This window comes from Entelurus aequoreus, linkage group LG02 (assembly GCF_033978785.1).
Source record: "Entelurus aequoreus isolate RoL-2023_Sb linkage group LG02, RoL_Eaeq_v1.1, whole genome shotgun sequence".
NCBI lineage: Eukaryota > Metazoa > Chordata > Actinopteri > Syngnathiformes > Syngnathidae > Entelurus > Entelurus aequoreus.
The window spans coordinates 91,070,799-91,089,669 of NC_084732.1; the positions used below are offsets into that span (position 1 = coordinate 91,070,799).

At 34.5% G+C, this 18,871-nt stretch overlaps 1 protein-coding gene across 1 annotated transcript in view; it reads right to left on the minus strand.

Annotated features, from left to right (window-relative positions):
- The window catches only part of pir (pirin), an 18,814-nt gene extending 926 nt beyond the window's left edge, over window positions 1-17,888 (minus strand). The window contains 11 exon segments of the mRNA XM_062069885.1: window positions 1-1,390; window positions 1,526-1,592; window positions 2,304-2,386; window positions 6,316-6,360; window positions 8,195-8,279; window positions 10,169-10,375; window positions 11,755-11,835; window positions 16,933-16,967; window positions 16,970-17,024; window positions 17,101-17,197; window positions 17,761-17,888. The exon segment at window positions 1-1,390 is cut by the window's left edge and continues 926 nt beyond it. Of these exon segments, the coding sequence (XP_061925869.1) occupies window positions 1,272-1,390; window positions 1,526-1,592; window positions 2,304-2,386; window positions 6,316-6,360; window positions 8,195-8,279; window positions 10,169-10,375; window positions 11,755-11,835; window positions 16,933-16,967; window positions 16,970-17,024; window positions 17,101-17,193 (870 nt within the window). The 5' untranslated portion in view covers window positions 17,194-17,197; window positions 17,761-17,888 and the 3' untranslated portion in view covers window positions 1-1,271.
- Between the last annotated feature and the right edge of the window lie 983 nt (window positions 17,889-18,871).

The window sequence follows — 18,871 nt, forward strand, 5'->3', positions numbered from 1 at the left end:
ATATTTATATTTGTCTACTTCCTGTTTTATCATGTTTATATTTGTTTACTTCCTGTTTTAACATGTTTATATTTGTTAACTTCCTGTTTTAACATGTTTATATTTGTTTAATTCCTGTTTTAACATGTTTATATTTGTTTACTTCCTGTTTTATCATGTTTATATTTGTTTACTTCCTGTTTTAACATGTTTATATTTGTTAACTTCCTGTTTTAACATGTTTATATTTGTTTAATTCCTGTTTTAACATGTTTATATTTGTTTACTTCCTGTTTTAACATGTTTATATTTGTTTACTTCCTGTTTTAACATGTTTATATTTGTCTACTTCCTGTTTTATCATGTTTATATTTGTCTACTTCCTGTTTTAACATGTTTATCCACACTTCTGTTCAAATGTGATGAGCACTTGTTTGATACTTAACATACGTTTTGGGGGATACTACGAATTTTGGATATCAACCCAATACCCAAAACGATTTTGTGAAAATAAAAAATATCGACCATACACTGATACTATACTTGGTATCATTACTGTCGATATTTGTGTCCGCACTAGTTTAGCAGTTAGCATGTCCTCCTATGGTGTGTAGTGTGGCATGTTTAGCTCGTTCTCATCCTCCAGTGATAATGATATTCTAAGAGACTTATTGTTGAATTAATAAAATAAAACAATGAAATTAAAAATGTAGAATTGTGGGAATGAAATGTGATAATTTAATGAGGAAAAAAATGATGTACTATTGTTAAAATGAAACCATCATTTGAAGAAAAAAAAATCAATATCTAAATGTTGTCCAATAAACACAACATTTATTCTATTTGACTAAAGTCATTTACAAAAGGTAAACATGCTAGGCTATAGGAGCGAGCAGCTACACAACAGCTAAGCACACAAGCTAGACATACTGTAGGTCATAATCATTGAACAATTAAACATTAGTCAATATAAACAAGTATCAAATAATTATAGTTACATATTACTACACACACAAAGTCTAAAGTACCCAGTAACAAACGTGTCCGCATCATTCAACTTACTACTTACTAGCTTAACTTCATAAATGATTGTGGTGACTCGCTGTCACACAAAACAAAAAATAATAACCACTCCACTTCAACTTCAAGACAGCATAAGTCCATTCCAGACAGTTAATAATAAATATGTTTTTCATAGTTAGTATTGTTGTCTGTTTGACTAGTTTTACTTGGTCAAACATTCACTACTAAATGATACAAGTGTGTATGAGTCCTGATATCGCATGGGTGTGCTATGAGGAGTGTGAGATGCTAGATGTCCACTTGAGAGCACGTTGGAAGCCATTCGAATAAGTGGTGTAGTCTCTGACAGCCTGCAGGATCTCTTCCTGCGAGCTCATCACAAACGGCCCTGAAGTGCAAACACACACTTGACATTATCCACTAAGATGATGTCACCACTGGTCCCACAAGAAGATGATGTCACCACTAGTATCACAAGAAGATGATGTCACCACTGGTCTCACAAGGAGATGTCAGGACTCACCGTGCTGGACCACCGCTTCTCCTATGGGTTCTCCTGCCACCAGAACAAACCGTGACACCTCAGACCCCTGAGGAGAAAAGACAAGTCACTAACATGTGACAGCAGGACTGACTGCTTGTATCGCACATGTTATCACGCACAAGTAAACACTCTGCAGGACTGCTTATATCGCACATGATATCACACACACAAGTAAACACTCTGCAGGACTGCTTGTATCGCACATGATATCACACACAAGTAAACGCTCTGCAGGACTGCTTGTATCGCACATGATATCACACACAAGTAAACACTCTGCAGGACTGCTTGTATCGTACATGATATCACACACAAGTAAATATGCTGCGGGACTGCTTGTATCCCATATGATATCACAAACAAGTAAACACCGCACGTGACTGCTTGTATCGCACATGATATCACAAACAAGTAAACACTGCACGTGACTGCTTGTATTGCACATGATATCACACACAAGTAAACACTCTGCAGGACTGCTTGTATCGCACATGATATCACAAACAAGTAAACACTGCACGTGACTGCTTGTATTGCACATGATATCACACACAAGTAAACACTCTGCAGGACTGCTTGTATCGCACATGATATCACACACAACTAAACACTCTGCAGGACTGCTTGTATCACACATGATATCACACATTTTACATGTGTGTGTATATATATATATATATATATATATATATATATATATATATATATATATATATATATATATATATATATATATATAATATGTATGTATTTTCACCTTGTTGTGTAACATGACACAATCTCCATCTCCAAACAAAAGTGTGTGATGAGCTGCTACTTCCTGCTGCGACTCAACTGGGCCTGCAAAGAAACCAATCATCTCATTACAGTACACAGAGTGAAGTGGGCGTGTCCAACTCTCTGAACCAATCATCTCATTACAGTACACAGAGTGAAGTGGGCGTGTCCAACTCTCTGAACCAATCATCTCATTACAGTACACAGAGTGAAGTGGGCGTGTCCAACTCTCTGAACCAATCATCTCATTACAGTACACAGAGTGAAGTGGGCGTGTCCAACTCTCTGAACCAATCATCTAACCACAGTACACAGAGTGAAGTGGGCGTGTCCAACTCTCTGAACCAATCATCTCATTACAGTACACAGAGTGAAGTGGGCGTGTCCAACTCTCTGAACCAATCATCTCATTACAGTACACAGAGTGAAGTGGGCGTGTCCAACTCTCTGAACCAATCATCTCATTACAGTACACAGAGTGAAGTGGGCGTGTCCAACTCTCTGAACCAATCATCTCATTACAGTACACAGAGTGAAGTGGGCGTGTCCAACTCTCTGAACCAATCATCTAACCACAGTACACAGAGTGAAGTGGGCGTGTCCAACTCTCTGAACCAATCATGTCATTACAGTACACAGAGTGAAGTGGGCGTGTCCAACTCTCTGAACCAATCATCTCATTACAGTACACAGAGTGAAGTGGGCGTGTCCAACTCTCTGAACCAATCATCTAACTACAGTACACAGAGTGAAGTGGGCGTGTCCAACTCTCTGAACCAATCATCTAACTACAGTACACAGAGTGAAGTGGGCGTGTCCAACTCTCTGAACCAATCATCTAACTACAGTACACAGAGTGAAGTGGGCGTGTCCAACTCTGAACTCAAATGTGTCTGAGAGCAACTTTACTTGCTTTGTTGGTCACTAATCAAACATTTTGTGCGAGGAGATGACCTCGTTTTTGGAACTAAGAAGCAGATTTGGTGTAAGAAGGATTTCCTCTCACTGAGCAGGAAGCCGTTCTTTGCGTCCAGCTGCAACAACACTGCAGCGTGTTTTTAGTCGACATCAACAATCTGTGGGAGTCCAATCTTCACAGGAAGTGAAGGGAGGGAAATAAAACCATGTTTACTTTTTCTTTCAGTCTCAGATAACTGAAACTTTTCAATTTAAGCTTCCAAGTTTCAGTGTTTTTTTTTTAAACGTGTCCTGATTTGCAGCTTTGTCATGTACAAAATAAGAACCTGGACCTCAAAGCCACTCAGCCTGAAGAGTAAACTTTGTTTCTTGTTGTTTTATTATTAGCTTTTTAGTCCAAGATTTGATCAATCAATGAAATGTTACAAACACGTGAAGAGAGAAGGGGAGTGTTATTGCGGTTGGAACTCATTTTTCATTGCCAATGTCGATCCAAAGTCACAGTCTGAGGACTGTAAAAATTATATTGTGATTTATTTTTTTATTTTTTTTTAGAAAACTGGCAGCTCAGTAGTCAGAATAAAAATAAAAATAAAATAATAATAAAACATACTATAAAATAAATACATTTAAGAAAATAATTACTAAAATTAAATTGTTTTTTATCGTAAAATGTTGGCGACTGAGCTGACGTTTTATTAGCGTCAAATCTCTGATTGTTGTTTTTACAGTACATTACTGTAAACTTGAGTTTACTGTCAAATTCATTTTTTGGTCGCATAAAAACACCTTAGAAGTCAAGTTAACCTTCAGTTTCGATACATTGTACATAATTATAGTACACACTATTTTTGTACTACTTTGTACACACTAATAGTACACACTATTTTTGTACTACTTTGTACACACTAATAGTACACACTATTTTTGTACTACTTTGTACACACTAATAGTACACACTATTTTTGTACTACTTTGTACACACTAATAGTACACACTATTTTTGTACTACTTTGTACACACCAATAGTACACACTATTTTTGTACTACTTTGTAAACACTAATAGTACACACTATTTTTGTACTACCTTATACACACTAATAGTACACACTATTTTATACTTTGTACACACTAATAGTACACACTATTTTATACTTTTTTACAAACTAATAGTACACACTATTTCATACTTTGTACACACTAATAGTACACACTATTTTATACTTTGGACACACTAATAGTACACACTATTTTATACTTTGGAAACACTAACAGTACACACTATTGTATACTTGTACACACTAATAGTACAAACTATTGACCAGTTTCGATACCTGTCAAGGCAGCAACCTGGGTGGACAAAAGCATGAGAGACGGGCAACCGTTTTAGAGATGGTTCTGACCTTTCAGTGCTGGCATGACAGTAGTTAGTACTTCTTTTATGAAGAAGACATTATTCATCTTCTAGTCTGGTCACTTGTCATTATTTACAACTCAAGAACCTGGCAGGACTCTCTCCTCCTCAAGGGGTCCTGATACGGTTCTTTAGGGTCCTGATACGGTTCTTTAAGGTCCTGATACAGTTATTTAGGGTCCTGATACGGTTCTTTAGAGTTCTAATGCGGTTCTTTAGGGTCCTGATACGGTTATTTAGGGTCCTGATACGGTTCTTTAGGGTTCTAATGCGGTTCTTTAGGGTCCTGATACGGTTCTTTAGGGTCCTGATACGGTTCTTTAGGGTTCTAATGCGGTTCTTTAGGGTCCTGATACGGTTCTTTAGGGTCCTGATACGGTTCTTTAGGGTTCTAATGCGGTTCTTTAGGGTCCTGATACGGTTCTTTAGGGTCCTGATACGGTTCTTTAGGGTCCTGATACGGTTCTTTAGGGTCCTGATACGGTTCTTTAGGGTTCTAATGCGGTTCTTTAGGGTCCTGATACGGTTCTTTAGGGTCCTGATACGGTTCTTTAGGGTTCTAAAGTGGTTCTTTAGGGTCCTGATACGGTTCTTTAGGGTCCTGATACGGTTCTTTAGGGTTCTAATGCGGTTCTTTAGGGTCCTGATACGGTTCTTTAGGGTCCTGATACGGTTCTTTAGGGTCCTGATACGGTTCTTTAGGGTTCTAATGCGGTTCTTTAGGGTCCTGATACGGTTCTTTAGGGTCCTGATACGGTTCTTTAGGGTTCTAATGCGGTTCTTTAGGGTCCTGATACGGTTCTTTAGGGTTCTAATGCGGTGCTTTAGGGTCCTGATACGGTTCTTTAGGGTCCTGATACGGTTCTTTAGGGTTCTAATGCGGTTCTTTAGGGTCCTGATACGGTTCTTTAGGGTCCTGATACGGTTCTTTAGGGTCCTGATACGGTTCTTTAGGGTTCTAATGCGGTTCTTCAGGGTCCTGATACGGTTCTTTAGGGTCCTGATACGGTTCTTCAGGGGTTCACCTCAGGCACACGACACTTTGCAGGGACAAAAGTGAGACGTGTAGACGGCCAAATGCAACAAAATGCAAAATCCAAACTTACCGCAAATTCCGCTACTTTTTTCCTACGCTTTGAACCCTGCGGCCTATAAAATGGTGGCACGAATTTATGGATTTTCTTTGGCGCCGGCCATGATTGAAACAGTTCCAAAACAAACAAAGCAACAACACGGAAAATGTGTTATTGTTTGTGCTGCTATGGTGCCATCTTTTGGACGAGTTCACTCACTGCAGGTTCTCTCTCGACGGTAGAATTATTGCAGTTGGTCTCCTAGCCGTCCATAGCGTTTTTACTTGTATAGATTCATGCAACGTTTGTGAGTTTTACAATATAACTACAACTATTCTTACTGACTAAACTGTCCCATTTGTGGAACTGTGACCCGCACAATCAAGTCTTGTTTCCACTGCGGGAACAATGACGTGAATTATCAAACAAATCATCACCCATTCATCACAGGTAAATACTCATGAACATTATACTTCATAACTTCATATTGTACTGCAATCATCACAGGAAAATATTCATGAACATAATACTTCAGAAGTGCAATAAATCCATGTTGAGTGTGAAAGTGTTTGACAAGTGAACTCACCGACATGAAGTGATCCTGATAAAGTGTAAATGAAGGCGGTCCATCCTGCGACACACAATTAGTCATTATTTATATCTAACATCCTGCGTCACACAATTAGTCATTATTTATATCTAACATCCTGCAACACACAATTAGTCATTATTTATATCTAACATCCTGCGTCACACAATTAGTCATTATTTATATCTAACATCCTGCGTCACACAATTAGTCATTATTTATATCTAACATCCTGCGTCACACAATTAGTCATTATTTATATCTAACATCCTGCGACACACAATTAGTCATTATTTATATCTAACATCCTGCAACACACAATTAGTCATTATTTATATCTAACATCCTGCAACACACAATCAGTCATTATTTATATCTAACATCCTGCGACACACAATTAGTCATTATTTACATCTAACATCCTGCGTCACACAATTAGTCATTATTTATATCTAACATCCTGCGTCACACAATTAGTCATTATTTATATCTAACATCCTGCAACACACAATTAGTCATTATTTACATCTAACATCCTGCGTCACACAATTAGTCATTATTTATATCTAACATCCTGCGACACACAATCAGTCATTATTTATATCTAACATCCTGCGACACAAAATTAGTCATTATTTATATCTAACATCCTGCGTCACACAATTAGTCATTATTTATATCTAACATCCTGCAACACACAATTAGTCATTATTTATATCTAACATCCTGCGACACACAATCAGTCATTATTTATATCTAACATCCTGCGACACACAATTAGTCAATTAGTCCTGTAGAAGTAGTAAGTGCACATGTATTCATGTCATGTAGAAGTAGTAAGTACACATGTACTCCTGTCCTGTAGAAGTAGTAAGTACACATGTACTCCTGTCCTGTAGAAGTGGTAAGTACACATGTATTCCTGTCTACATACTACTTTTACAAAGTAGAAGTAGTAAGTACACATGTTTCCTGTGCACTTACTATTTCTACAAAGGAGAAGAAGTAAGTACACATGTGTTCCTGTGTACTTACTACTACTACTACAAAGTAGAAGTAGTAAGTACACATGTATTCCTGTCCACTTATTACTTGTACTGGGTAGAAGTAGTAAGTACATATGTGTTCCTACTATAATTCTACACAGTATAGATAGTCAATACGCGTGTGTTCCTGTGAACTTACTCCTTCTACCGGGTAGAAGTAACAAGAAAGAAGTAGTAATTAATGGGTAGAAGTAGTTAGTACAGACGTTTTCCTGTGTACTTGCTGCTTCTACAAGGGAGAAGTAGTAAGTACACATATGTTATTTTGCACTTATTACTTCTACTGTGTAGAATTCGTAAGTACACGTGTGTTCTTATTTACTTACTCATTTTACTGGGTGTAAGTACTATATCAAGTACACATGTGTTCCTGTGTACTTACTATACTTCCACACAATAGAAGTAGTCAATACTCATGTGTTCCTGTGAACGTACTACTTACTTACCTCAAAGTATTTACTGCTCCTACCAGGTAGAAGTAGTATGTAAGGAGTAGTAAATACTGGGCAGAAATACTAAGTACACATGTGGTCTTGTGTACTCACCACCTTTACTGGGTATAATTAGTAAGTAAGCATGTGTTCTTGTGTACTTTCTACTACTACTGGGTAGAACTAGCATTCTGTTGATTAGATTGAGTACAACTAGCTGCAGGCTGGTGCAGGTTTATGGTTCTAGTAGTAAGTACACATGTTCCTGTGTACTTACTACTTACTTACTTCCACCGCGTAGCTTATCGATAGTTTTTTTCAAATTAAAAGCACCAAGTAATGGATCTACCGTGCAGGTATATTTCCAGGTGTTTAGGAAAGGAGCCTCTGCTCACTCACCTGCAGGGACCGGCTGCTGGTGCTGGGCTCCTGCCTGCAGCACAAAGTCCAGGTACATGGTCGGGGTCCTGGTGAAGACCGGAGACTATAAAGGAACCACAAAAATCAATACCCAAATAATGTCAACACACACACACACACACACACACACACACACACACATTCTTGTATTTGTTACCTTCTTGAGAGCTGAGAAAAAAGCCTCCCTCTTTAGGACCAGCCTTTCTAGATATATAAAGAAGTGTATTTACAACATTAATAATATATACATACTATGCAAATATGAAAAAGCTTGTTGTGAAAAATGAGTTGTAATTTCACAAGAAAAACTTAGAATGTTGTCAGTATTATAATAAAAGTCCTCATTTTACTCAACGCAAGTCAAAATGTGACAAGAAAAACGGAACATTTGTGCAATATTATGATAAAAGTTGGAATTTTACTCAACAACAGTCGCAATTTTACAAGAAAAGCTTAAAATGTGGGCAATTTTATGAAAAGAGTCGTCATTTTACTCCACAAAAGTCACAATTTTATAAGAAAACTTTAAAATGTTGGCAATATTATAATAATAATGGGAACTTTACTTGGAAAAAGTATGACAAAAGTCATCATTTTACTCAAAAAATGTCACTATTTTACAAGAACAACAAAAAAATCGGCAATATTGTGATACAAGTCAGAATTGTATACGACAAATGTCCCCATTTTGCATTAAAAAGTAATGTTTGTATTTAATTTTTTGTTTGTAATTGGTTTTTAATCTTCATTATTTACTTCAAGTTATTACAGTATGTCTTCAGGGTTTCCCACACATTCATTTATTTGTTGCGGCCCGCCACAAAAGAATTACGTCCGCCACAAATAAAAAAAAATAATTTAAAAAATATATATTTAAAAAAAATAAAAATAAAATATTTTTTTTTGGTCCTCTCCAGCTTCTCAGGCAAATCATATAGTTGATGTAGATGTAGATGTAGATGTAGATGTAGATGCCCATATAGGCTGTTCACATTTACTTTACAAAAGAGAAGTGTAGGATACTTCTCTTGTTGCCTTATTTGTATTTGACCACTACTGTTTTCTGTTTATTTGTTACTGACTGTGGCAGGACACCTCTGCCTCTGTTTCACTTTATGTTGCTGGTAAATAATATGCTTGTAGTAGTAGGCTAAAGTTAAATTATTTAGTATGCACTAATTAAAGGGGCAGAGCTTTGAGACATTTTAGCTTTTATATTTTATAAGATATATTTTTTTGTAAGAACCACAATTAATAAATATATTTCAGTGAATAACTTATTGTTCAAATCTGTATATAAATATGTACATAAAGTGTTGTAATTATATTGTAAAATGGATGGATGGATGGACGTTTAAAACAAAACTGTTATTATTAATTAGTAAGTATACATTTTTTGAGCCTTTTTAGAGAAAATCAAATCATTGTAGTAAATTATGCAAATTACTCGATGGTGACCACGCCCATAGCCACGCCCCCACCGCCACAGGTATCTTGACAGTTTATGGGAAACACTGGTCTTTATTTACATATTTATTTATTTGTTTTATTAATTTTGGCCAAAGGAAGCAAATTTCAAATTCTTACACACACACTTGTTATTTCATATGTTGGCCAGAGGGGGAACACTTCAACTTTTTTACACACACTAGTTATTTCATATGTTGACAGTCAATTTTTTTTGGGACCACCCTCATTTTGGTAGATTTCATCAGCAGGGGTGCAAAATGAGACATTCTATATTAGATGCAATGTTATTGATTTATGTCATCACTTGTTCACACCTCCTCATATGGAAGATACTTTTCCTTCTTCATGTCTCAAGAAGGGTAGAAATACAGGAAGACACACACACACGCACACACACACACACACACACACACACACACACACGCACACACACACACACACACACACACACACACACACACACACACACACACACACACACACCTTAACGCCAAGGGCTTCTCCAGAGATGACGGCCACAGTGACTCCTCCCTGGGAGGGTTTGGGTATGTCTGAGGCCAGCAGCTCCTGGTAGGCAGGTTCCACCATCTTGTCTCTCTTGGCCAAGTTGACCCACAGCTGCAGACCCGCCAAGGTCTCCTCAGAGGCGCACATTTCTGCATGGACCACTCCCCGCCCTGCAGTCATCCACTGTGGACAAACACGGACACATAAACAAGAACATCAATGCATGATACTTCGTACCCTGACACTTTGGTCATGTGTTTGTCTTTACTTCCTGTTTACTTCCTGTCCTGCGCTCTTATTTTTCAGTTCCACTTCCTGTTACTTCTCTTTGCAGCTAGCGTTAATAAAGTACCGTGGTACTAATGAAGTTAAAAAGGTACTAAACGGCCTTGGGAAAATGCCGGTATTTTTCTTTTTCCGCCGCTGGTGACATGAGTGAGTCAACACACACACACACAGAGCACTTACAAGCAGAAACAGCGAGGAGACGGAAGAGGGAGAACGGACGTATTTTGGCTTCAAAACTAACGATGAAGGCGACGCTATAAACGCCGCTTTACTTTAAAATACACCCCGCTCGCGGCTAACGCCCCACCACAGTGTTTTAGCTACTTGTAAATCACTAATCCTCCACACGACACCTCCACTCCAGACAGGCTAACCTCCTCCAACCTCCCGAGGACAAAGCTACGAACAATGGGAGACCGGGCTTTCTGCTCCGCCGCTCCCAGTCTGTGGAACGCTCTCCCTGACCACCTGAGGGCACCACAGACTGTGGATGCTTTTTTTAAAAATCTTTTTTTTTTTAGATATATGCATACTACTTTTAGCTATTTGGCTGTTCTAGTTTTTATTTTTATTTATTTTTTATTATCTTTTTATTTTTTATTATTATTTAATTTCTTTTAATACACTGTAGCACTTTGAGGTTGTTTACTCAATGTAAAGTGCTTTTTACAAATAAAATCTATTATAATTATTATTATTATTATAATCCTGGCCTCCGTGGCGACACATAAAGTAAGTTTCTTACAAGTATCATTATCACTGCAGGACGAGGAATAGATCAACATGCTTCACTACACACCATAGGAGATTTTTGAAGTATTTTACAAGTATCTAAATACATTTAGGCTTATTTCATGACAAAATTCTTATTAATTGCAAAAAAGAAACATATTTTTACACGATGTTCTGTTCAAATAATGACATTTTTGAAGTATTTTACAAGTATCAAAATACATTTTGGTACAGGCACCAGTACCAAAATAATTGTATCCAGACAGCACCTTTACTTTGAAAGCCAGCACACCCGTTCTCCTTTACCAATCAAGTCTATTTAGGTTCAGCTGCTAGCTAAAACTTAGTTTCTCATATATGTTTGGTGACTGCTTGTAGTCTGTGTTGGCCATTGAACAGTTTCCCCCCGTGCTTCTTGTGCACTCCCAGCTGCACTCTTTTTTTCCCCTCCTATATTAAATACAGTTTCATCTGCACGCTGCTTCCTGTCTTCGCTCTGCCAGATTATTGTCAGAATCAAAACGTTTGCTAATTTTCCGTACTTGCAGATCTCCTGCCTGGAGTCTCCCTGAGTGTCCGCAGAAGTCCTCGTGGGCCAGGACCCCCTCCAACACGTAGGTCACCTGCGGGTGTGAGGAACAACATGATGTACAACGTCCACGCACACACTTCCTCATATTTCACATATTTCAAGGTTGTCATAACAACTGTGGAGAATGCATATATGTTGAAGAGTTCTTTCTTTATTCATAGTCATGTTTAAAGCAGCTAGTGTTTTTCCATTTGTACTCTTTTCTATTTTTTCATTTTATGTCCGCAAGTAAACTGTGTGTTACCTTGAAGACTTGCACTGTAGGAGTTGGAGTACTCCCTTATATCTTATCTGCAGTAGAACAATGAGGCTGTATTCCTTTCAGGACAGGTGGGGGCTTTCTTCGGATGCAAGAAGTTGTCTCTTCCGTTTGAATGTTAGACCAATTCGAGAAGCCGATTTGAATGTATTGGTGTGGGCTGGTCTCCTGAAACTTTAGTCAAACTTGATAATATTCCTATTCTGTCTTGCTGGTCCTTCTTACTCTGCATATATGTCATCTAAAAGAATTTGGGATTGACCAGTGACTTTAATTCCCTGAGAGGGAATACTGGCCAGACGCAACCATTTGGGGGCTCGTCCGGGATTGTAATGTACAATCTGTGCTCTCCACACAACACAAAGATTGTGTCTAAAGACTGTATCCCTTGCAGACTGTATTATTCTATATTGTAGGAACCAGAAGATTTTCTTTTTTAATAACAGAAAGAGACAGCCCCTTTTGTGTAAATGAGTGTGGATGAGTGTGAATGGGGGAGGGAGGGTTTTCTTGGGTTGATGCACTAATGGTAAGTGTATCTTGTGTCTTTTTTTATGTTGTTTAAAATAAAACAAAAATACAAAAATTTAAAACAAATTAAAAAAAAGATTGTGTGGTCACACTGCAACACAACAATAAATGACTATCTAGGTTATCAAGACGTGTATACACAACTTTGCACATACATTTAAGAGAGTACCAAACTAAAAGGGGAACTGCACTTTTTGGGGGTTAATTAGCTTATCATTCACAATCATTATGCATTCTAAATTGTAAAATACGGCAAGTAAGAAGTGGCTAACAATGCAGCTAATAGGAGTACACTATTACACCCAAAAAACACCAACAATACTCCATTTACATGTGAATATTAACAAGTATTAGTCATATTGTTATTATGAGTGCTAACACAGAGGAACTACTATTAGTGCTAACTAGCTTATGCTGCTATATTGACATATTGAGCTGCTGCATGGCCTCTGAGTTGGTGAAAGTTAATTGTAGATGATAAATCATGTCTCTCACCTGGATAGTAGAAGGTTGTGGACATAAACCCACAAGTTGGTACACTTTCACATCCAACTTAGACCCGGAGATGGCCAGAAAGACACGAAAATACTATTTTGTTTAAACCTTATGCGAGGATTATGATGAATTGTTTGTGTAAAGGGGAAGATATAAACATCCCAGTGAGAGCAGACCTTGTACAGTAAGTGGTTGTTTTGTTATAGTTTGTATATCTTTTTTAGCACTTAGCAATACTGCTACATGATGCTTAGTGTTTGACTAAAGCTGCATCTGTTTAGCTTCTAAAACTTGTAGATCATCCTCCCTATATTCAGGCTCAAAAATAGAAGTTTCTGGATCATCATTTGTCCCAAAGTAGTCTTTGTTGTCTCTCATCAAGTCTGCCATGATTAGTAGTCGTGTTGTTGTTGAAGGGAAAGTGAACGTTGTGATGCGTCTGTATGCTTAAAATGATCAAAATATGTAAATATTACATGTTATTATGAATGTTACGACATGACATATATATTACATGTTATTATGAATGTTACTACATGACATATATATTACATGTTATTATGAATGTTACTAGATACTACATATATATTACATGTTATAATGAATGTTACTACATGACATATATATTACACGTTATTATGAATGTTACGACATGACATATATATTACATGTTATTATGAATGTTACTACATGACATATATATTACATGTTATTATGAATGTTACTAGATACTACATATATATCACATGTTATTATGAATGTAACTACATGACATATATATTACATGTTATTATGAATGTTACTACATGACATATATATTACATGTTATTATGAATGTTACTAGATACTACATATATATTACATGTTATTATGAATGTTACTACATGACATATATATTACATGCTATTATGAATGTTACTACATGACATATAAATTACATGTTATTATGAATGTTACTAGATACTACATATATATTACATGTTATTGTGAATGTTACTACATGACATATATATATATATATATATATATAATACATGTTATTATGAATGTTACTAGATACTACATATATATTACATGTTATTATGAATGTTACGACATGACATATATATTACATGTTATTATGAATGTTACTACATGACATATATATTACATGTTATTATGAATGTTACTAGATACTACGTATATATTACATGTTATTATGAATGTTACTACATGACATATATATTACATGTTATTATGAATGTTACTACATGACATATAAATTACATGTTATTATGAATGTTACTAGATACTACATATATATTACATGTTATTATGAATGTTACTACATGACATATATATTACATGTTATTATGAATGTTACTAGATACTACATATATATCACATGTTATTATGAATGTTACTACATGATGTATATATTACATGTTATTATTGTTATTATGTTATTATGAATGTTACTACATGACATATATATTACATGTTATTATGAATGTTACTACATGACATATATATTAAATGTTATTATGAATGTTACTACATGACATATATATTACATGTTATTATGAATGTTACTAGATACTACATATATATTACATGTTATTATGAATGTTACTACATGACATATATATTACATGTTATTATGAATGTTATTACATGACATATATATTATATATTATTATGAATGTCACTAGATACTACATATATATTGCATGTTATTATGAATGTTACTACATTACATATATATTACATGTTATTATGAATGTCACTAGATACTTCATATATACTTTTTTATGAACCCTTTATACGCGGCCTATTGACTCCATTATTAGCTGACTTTTGCTAGTGTTTATTGATGCTTTAGAATGCATAAAAAGGAAAGACATAAGTGTTCTTGTCTTCCATAAGGATTAAAACAAGTTCCTCGCTGGTGTTCCTGGCCAAGGAGTGTTGCAGCCTCAGTCGTACAGTAAGTGATTGTTTTGTGCACCACATAGTGGTCAAGTTGGCCGTGAGTTCAGGGTCAGGACAGGAATATAAGAGGGAGGAAAGCTGGGCTCCCGACTGCGAGCCGCCTGTGATCTGTCAGCACAGCTGCATGTCCGCTCAAGTCATCGGAGTGTGAGCAAACACACCTGCAGCAATGCATGCTGGGAGCGCACCGGGAGAGGACATCTGCCAAGTCAAGTTGTCTGGTCGGCTGATGAAGATGTTTTAGTGTTGTGTTGAAAGATGCCCATCATATTTATGACAACAATGAAATAAAGGAATAAAGCCTTTCCCACGCCATGACTTTAACGTGCTGCACAACGCTGTCATCCTTCCAAGTAACCAGCACGCTACTTTCCAGGTGCTTGGACGTCAACAACACAACTTCAGGAAGAATTCTTCTTGTTTTCTTGACATTTTCTAATTTATTATTGTTAAAAATAACTTTTTTCTTAAAACATGATTTCATTACTTTTTCGACTTTCTCCACTACACAGGGGCCCGGGGCCCACTTAAATATTAACACTGAATTAGTCATTTTATTCTTGATCAATAATTATATCTAACCTACTTACAGTATACCATCTTGTCAAATAATACTAAAGATTATTATTTATTTAACAGATACACCTTTAGGCTTAGGTCAGGCTGATTAGGAAAAGAAGTACTAACCACATATACCGCAAAAGAACGGACTCATAAATAACTGACGAAAAATACATTTATGGTGTGCTAAAATACATTAATCAAATTAATAATGATATGTTTCTTAACTTAACTGTCAATAAAATTAAAATGCTAACGAATATACAGCTTCATCACTTTAATCATATTTTTTGCGCTTAAGAATCTTCTCTTTAGCTTCAGACTTCTTCTGTTTGTTTGATATTGCCAGAACTGCCACAAGTGGTGGGAAAGTGTATTGCAACTAAGTATTACAGGATTTGTTTTTTAATTAATAGCATATATATATATATATATATATATATATATATATATATATATATATATATATATATATATATATATATACACACACGTTAGGTCAGGAAAAAACACAGAGGCTATGTCAGATTTTAAGTCCCTTGACAAGCAGGGGAATTGTTTTTTTAATTAATAGCATATATATATATATATATATATATATATTTAATCTTTAATATATATATATATATATATATATATATATATATATATATATATATATATATATATATATATATATATATATATATGTATATATATATAAATAAATAAATATATAAATATATATATATATATATATATATATATATATATATATATATATATATATATATATATATATAAATAAATATATAAATAAATATATAAATAAATAAATATATATATATATATATATATATATATATGTATATATATATATATATATATATATATATATATATATATATATATATATATATATATGTATATATATATATATATATATATATATATATATATATATATATATATATATATTTAATCTTTAATATATATATATATATATATATATATATATATATATATATATATATATATATATATATATATATATATATATATATATATATATATATATAAATATATATGCTATTGCATTTAAGAAACACTATTTTTCCTATTTATGTATATATTTTTTATTTGTTCTATTAATTTTTTTAAATTGTATTTTTATGTTATATTTTATTCTAGTGTTTTAATCAATTCTGCTCGTTGGTCGCCAGTTGAAGTGATTCAAGATGGAGCCAATTGTGGTCAACAGAAAGTTTTCCGTCAGTTGAAATGGTTTGAAGTGAAGTCAAATATTAAAATGTTTAGAAGTAAAGTTCCCACCGTTTCAAAGCCTCGGTGAGGGTGGTCTGGGAAACTGCTGGCTTGTTCACGCGGAACTCGTCCAACATCAGAAATGGATCCAAGTTTTGCAGCTGAAAAAAAACATTTGAGAAGAAGAAGTGAATTATAGAATGGAAATAATATTAAAAAGAATACAAGGCCAGCCACCTCCTTCCGACCGATGCTTCTGCGGACACGGGCGCCCACACCTTCAGACTGCTCCACGCTGTCCACCCTTTTCTCCACCTTTCTCACCTTCATGCTGCTGAAAAACATTGCTCTTCAAACTTCAATATGGAGGAAATACAAGTACACTCCGAATAAAACTGCTTTTAAAACACCGACTTCTGCCAGAACTACGCCAAACTACATTACCCACAATGCAATGCGAGCGATAGACTACTTTCTGTTCGAAGGATAACTTTTTATGCGTCGTAAGTCATAACTTAGCTTCATTTGTACCAGAAGAACACATTTATTTGAAATAACGAAACCACTAAACGAGAATGTATTGAAAATAAATAATAATAATAATAGTTACTAACCACCTGATCTGTCGCCAGCTGCTGACGTCATCGCTGTGCTGCACGTAAACATCTCCTGTCTGTTTCCATTCGGTTATTAATCAATCGATCAGTCCATTTGAAAGGCATTTGCTACAAATGTTAAACATTTAGCAACAATTTAGCAGCACTGATTCCCCTCTAAAGGCAAATATTTATTTGTGATCACGAGCGATTTAAGACCACGTCCAGGATGTAACTCTCGGCCACATACGAATAAATATATATATAACATCAAGTATTGTTTTTCATAGACATTACATACCTTTAGGTGTAAGATGGGGGATCCAGGCGATTGTTTTGTGATGTTTTCAACTTGTGGTTGTTGTTGTTGTTGGTCCACCTGCTCACAATGCGGAAGTTCCTCAGGGGGCGTGGCTAACTGGCTTATCAGGAAGTCCCCAAAAAGTCACGTGTTGACAACATCTATCAATATTATGTATATTGTACAAAAACACGTTGTTATGCACATAGTTTACTGCACACACTTTATTAAATATACTTTATTTATTTTACCTTATTTAACAAATCCATCCATCCATTTTCTACTGCTTGTCCCTTTTGGAGTCGCGGGGGGGAGGAGGGGGGGGGGATGCTGGAGCCTATCTAAACTCTAAAGTATATTTAATAAAGTGTGTAAAATAAAGTATATTTAATAAAGTGTGTGAATTAAATAAATTATATTTAATAAAGTGTGTAAAATAAATAAAGTATATTGAACAAAGTGTGTGAATATATTAATATAATATAATATAATATAATAATAAATAAATACATAAATAAATAATATAATATAATATAATAAAGTGTGTGAAATACATTATATTTAATGAAGTGGTAAAATAAAGTGTATTTAATGAAGTGTGTGAATTAAATGAATTATATTTAATAAAGTGTGTAAAATAAATAAATTATATTTAATAAAGTGTGTGAATTAAATAAATTATATTTAATAGTGTGTAAAATAAATAAAGTATATATAATAAAGTGTGTGAATTAAATAAATTATATTTTATAAAGTGTGTAAAATGAATAAAGTATATTTAATAAAGTGTGTGAATTAAATACATTATATTTAATAAAGTGGTAAAATAAAGTATATTTAATAAAGCGTGTGAATTAAATACATTATATTTAATAAAGTGTGTAGAATAAATAAAGTATATTTAATAAAGTGTGTGAATTAAATAAATTATACTTTATTAAATATAATTTATTTAATTCACACACTTTATTAAATATACTTTATTTACTAAAGTATATTTAATAAAGTGTGTAAAATAAAGTATATTTAATAAAGTGTATTTATTAAATACACTTTATTATAAAAAATAATAATATTTAAAGTATATTTATATACTTTAGTAAATAAATAT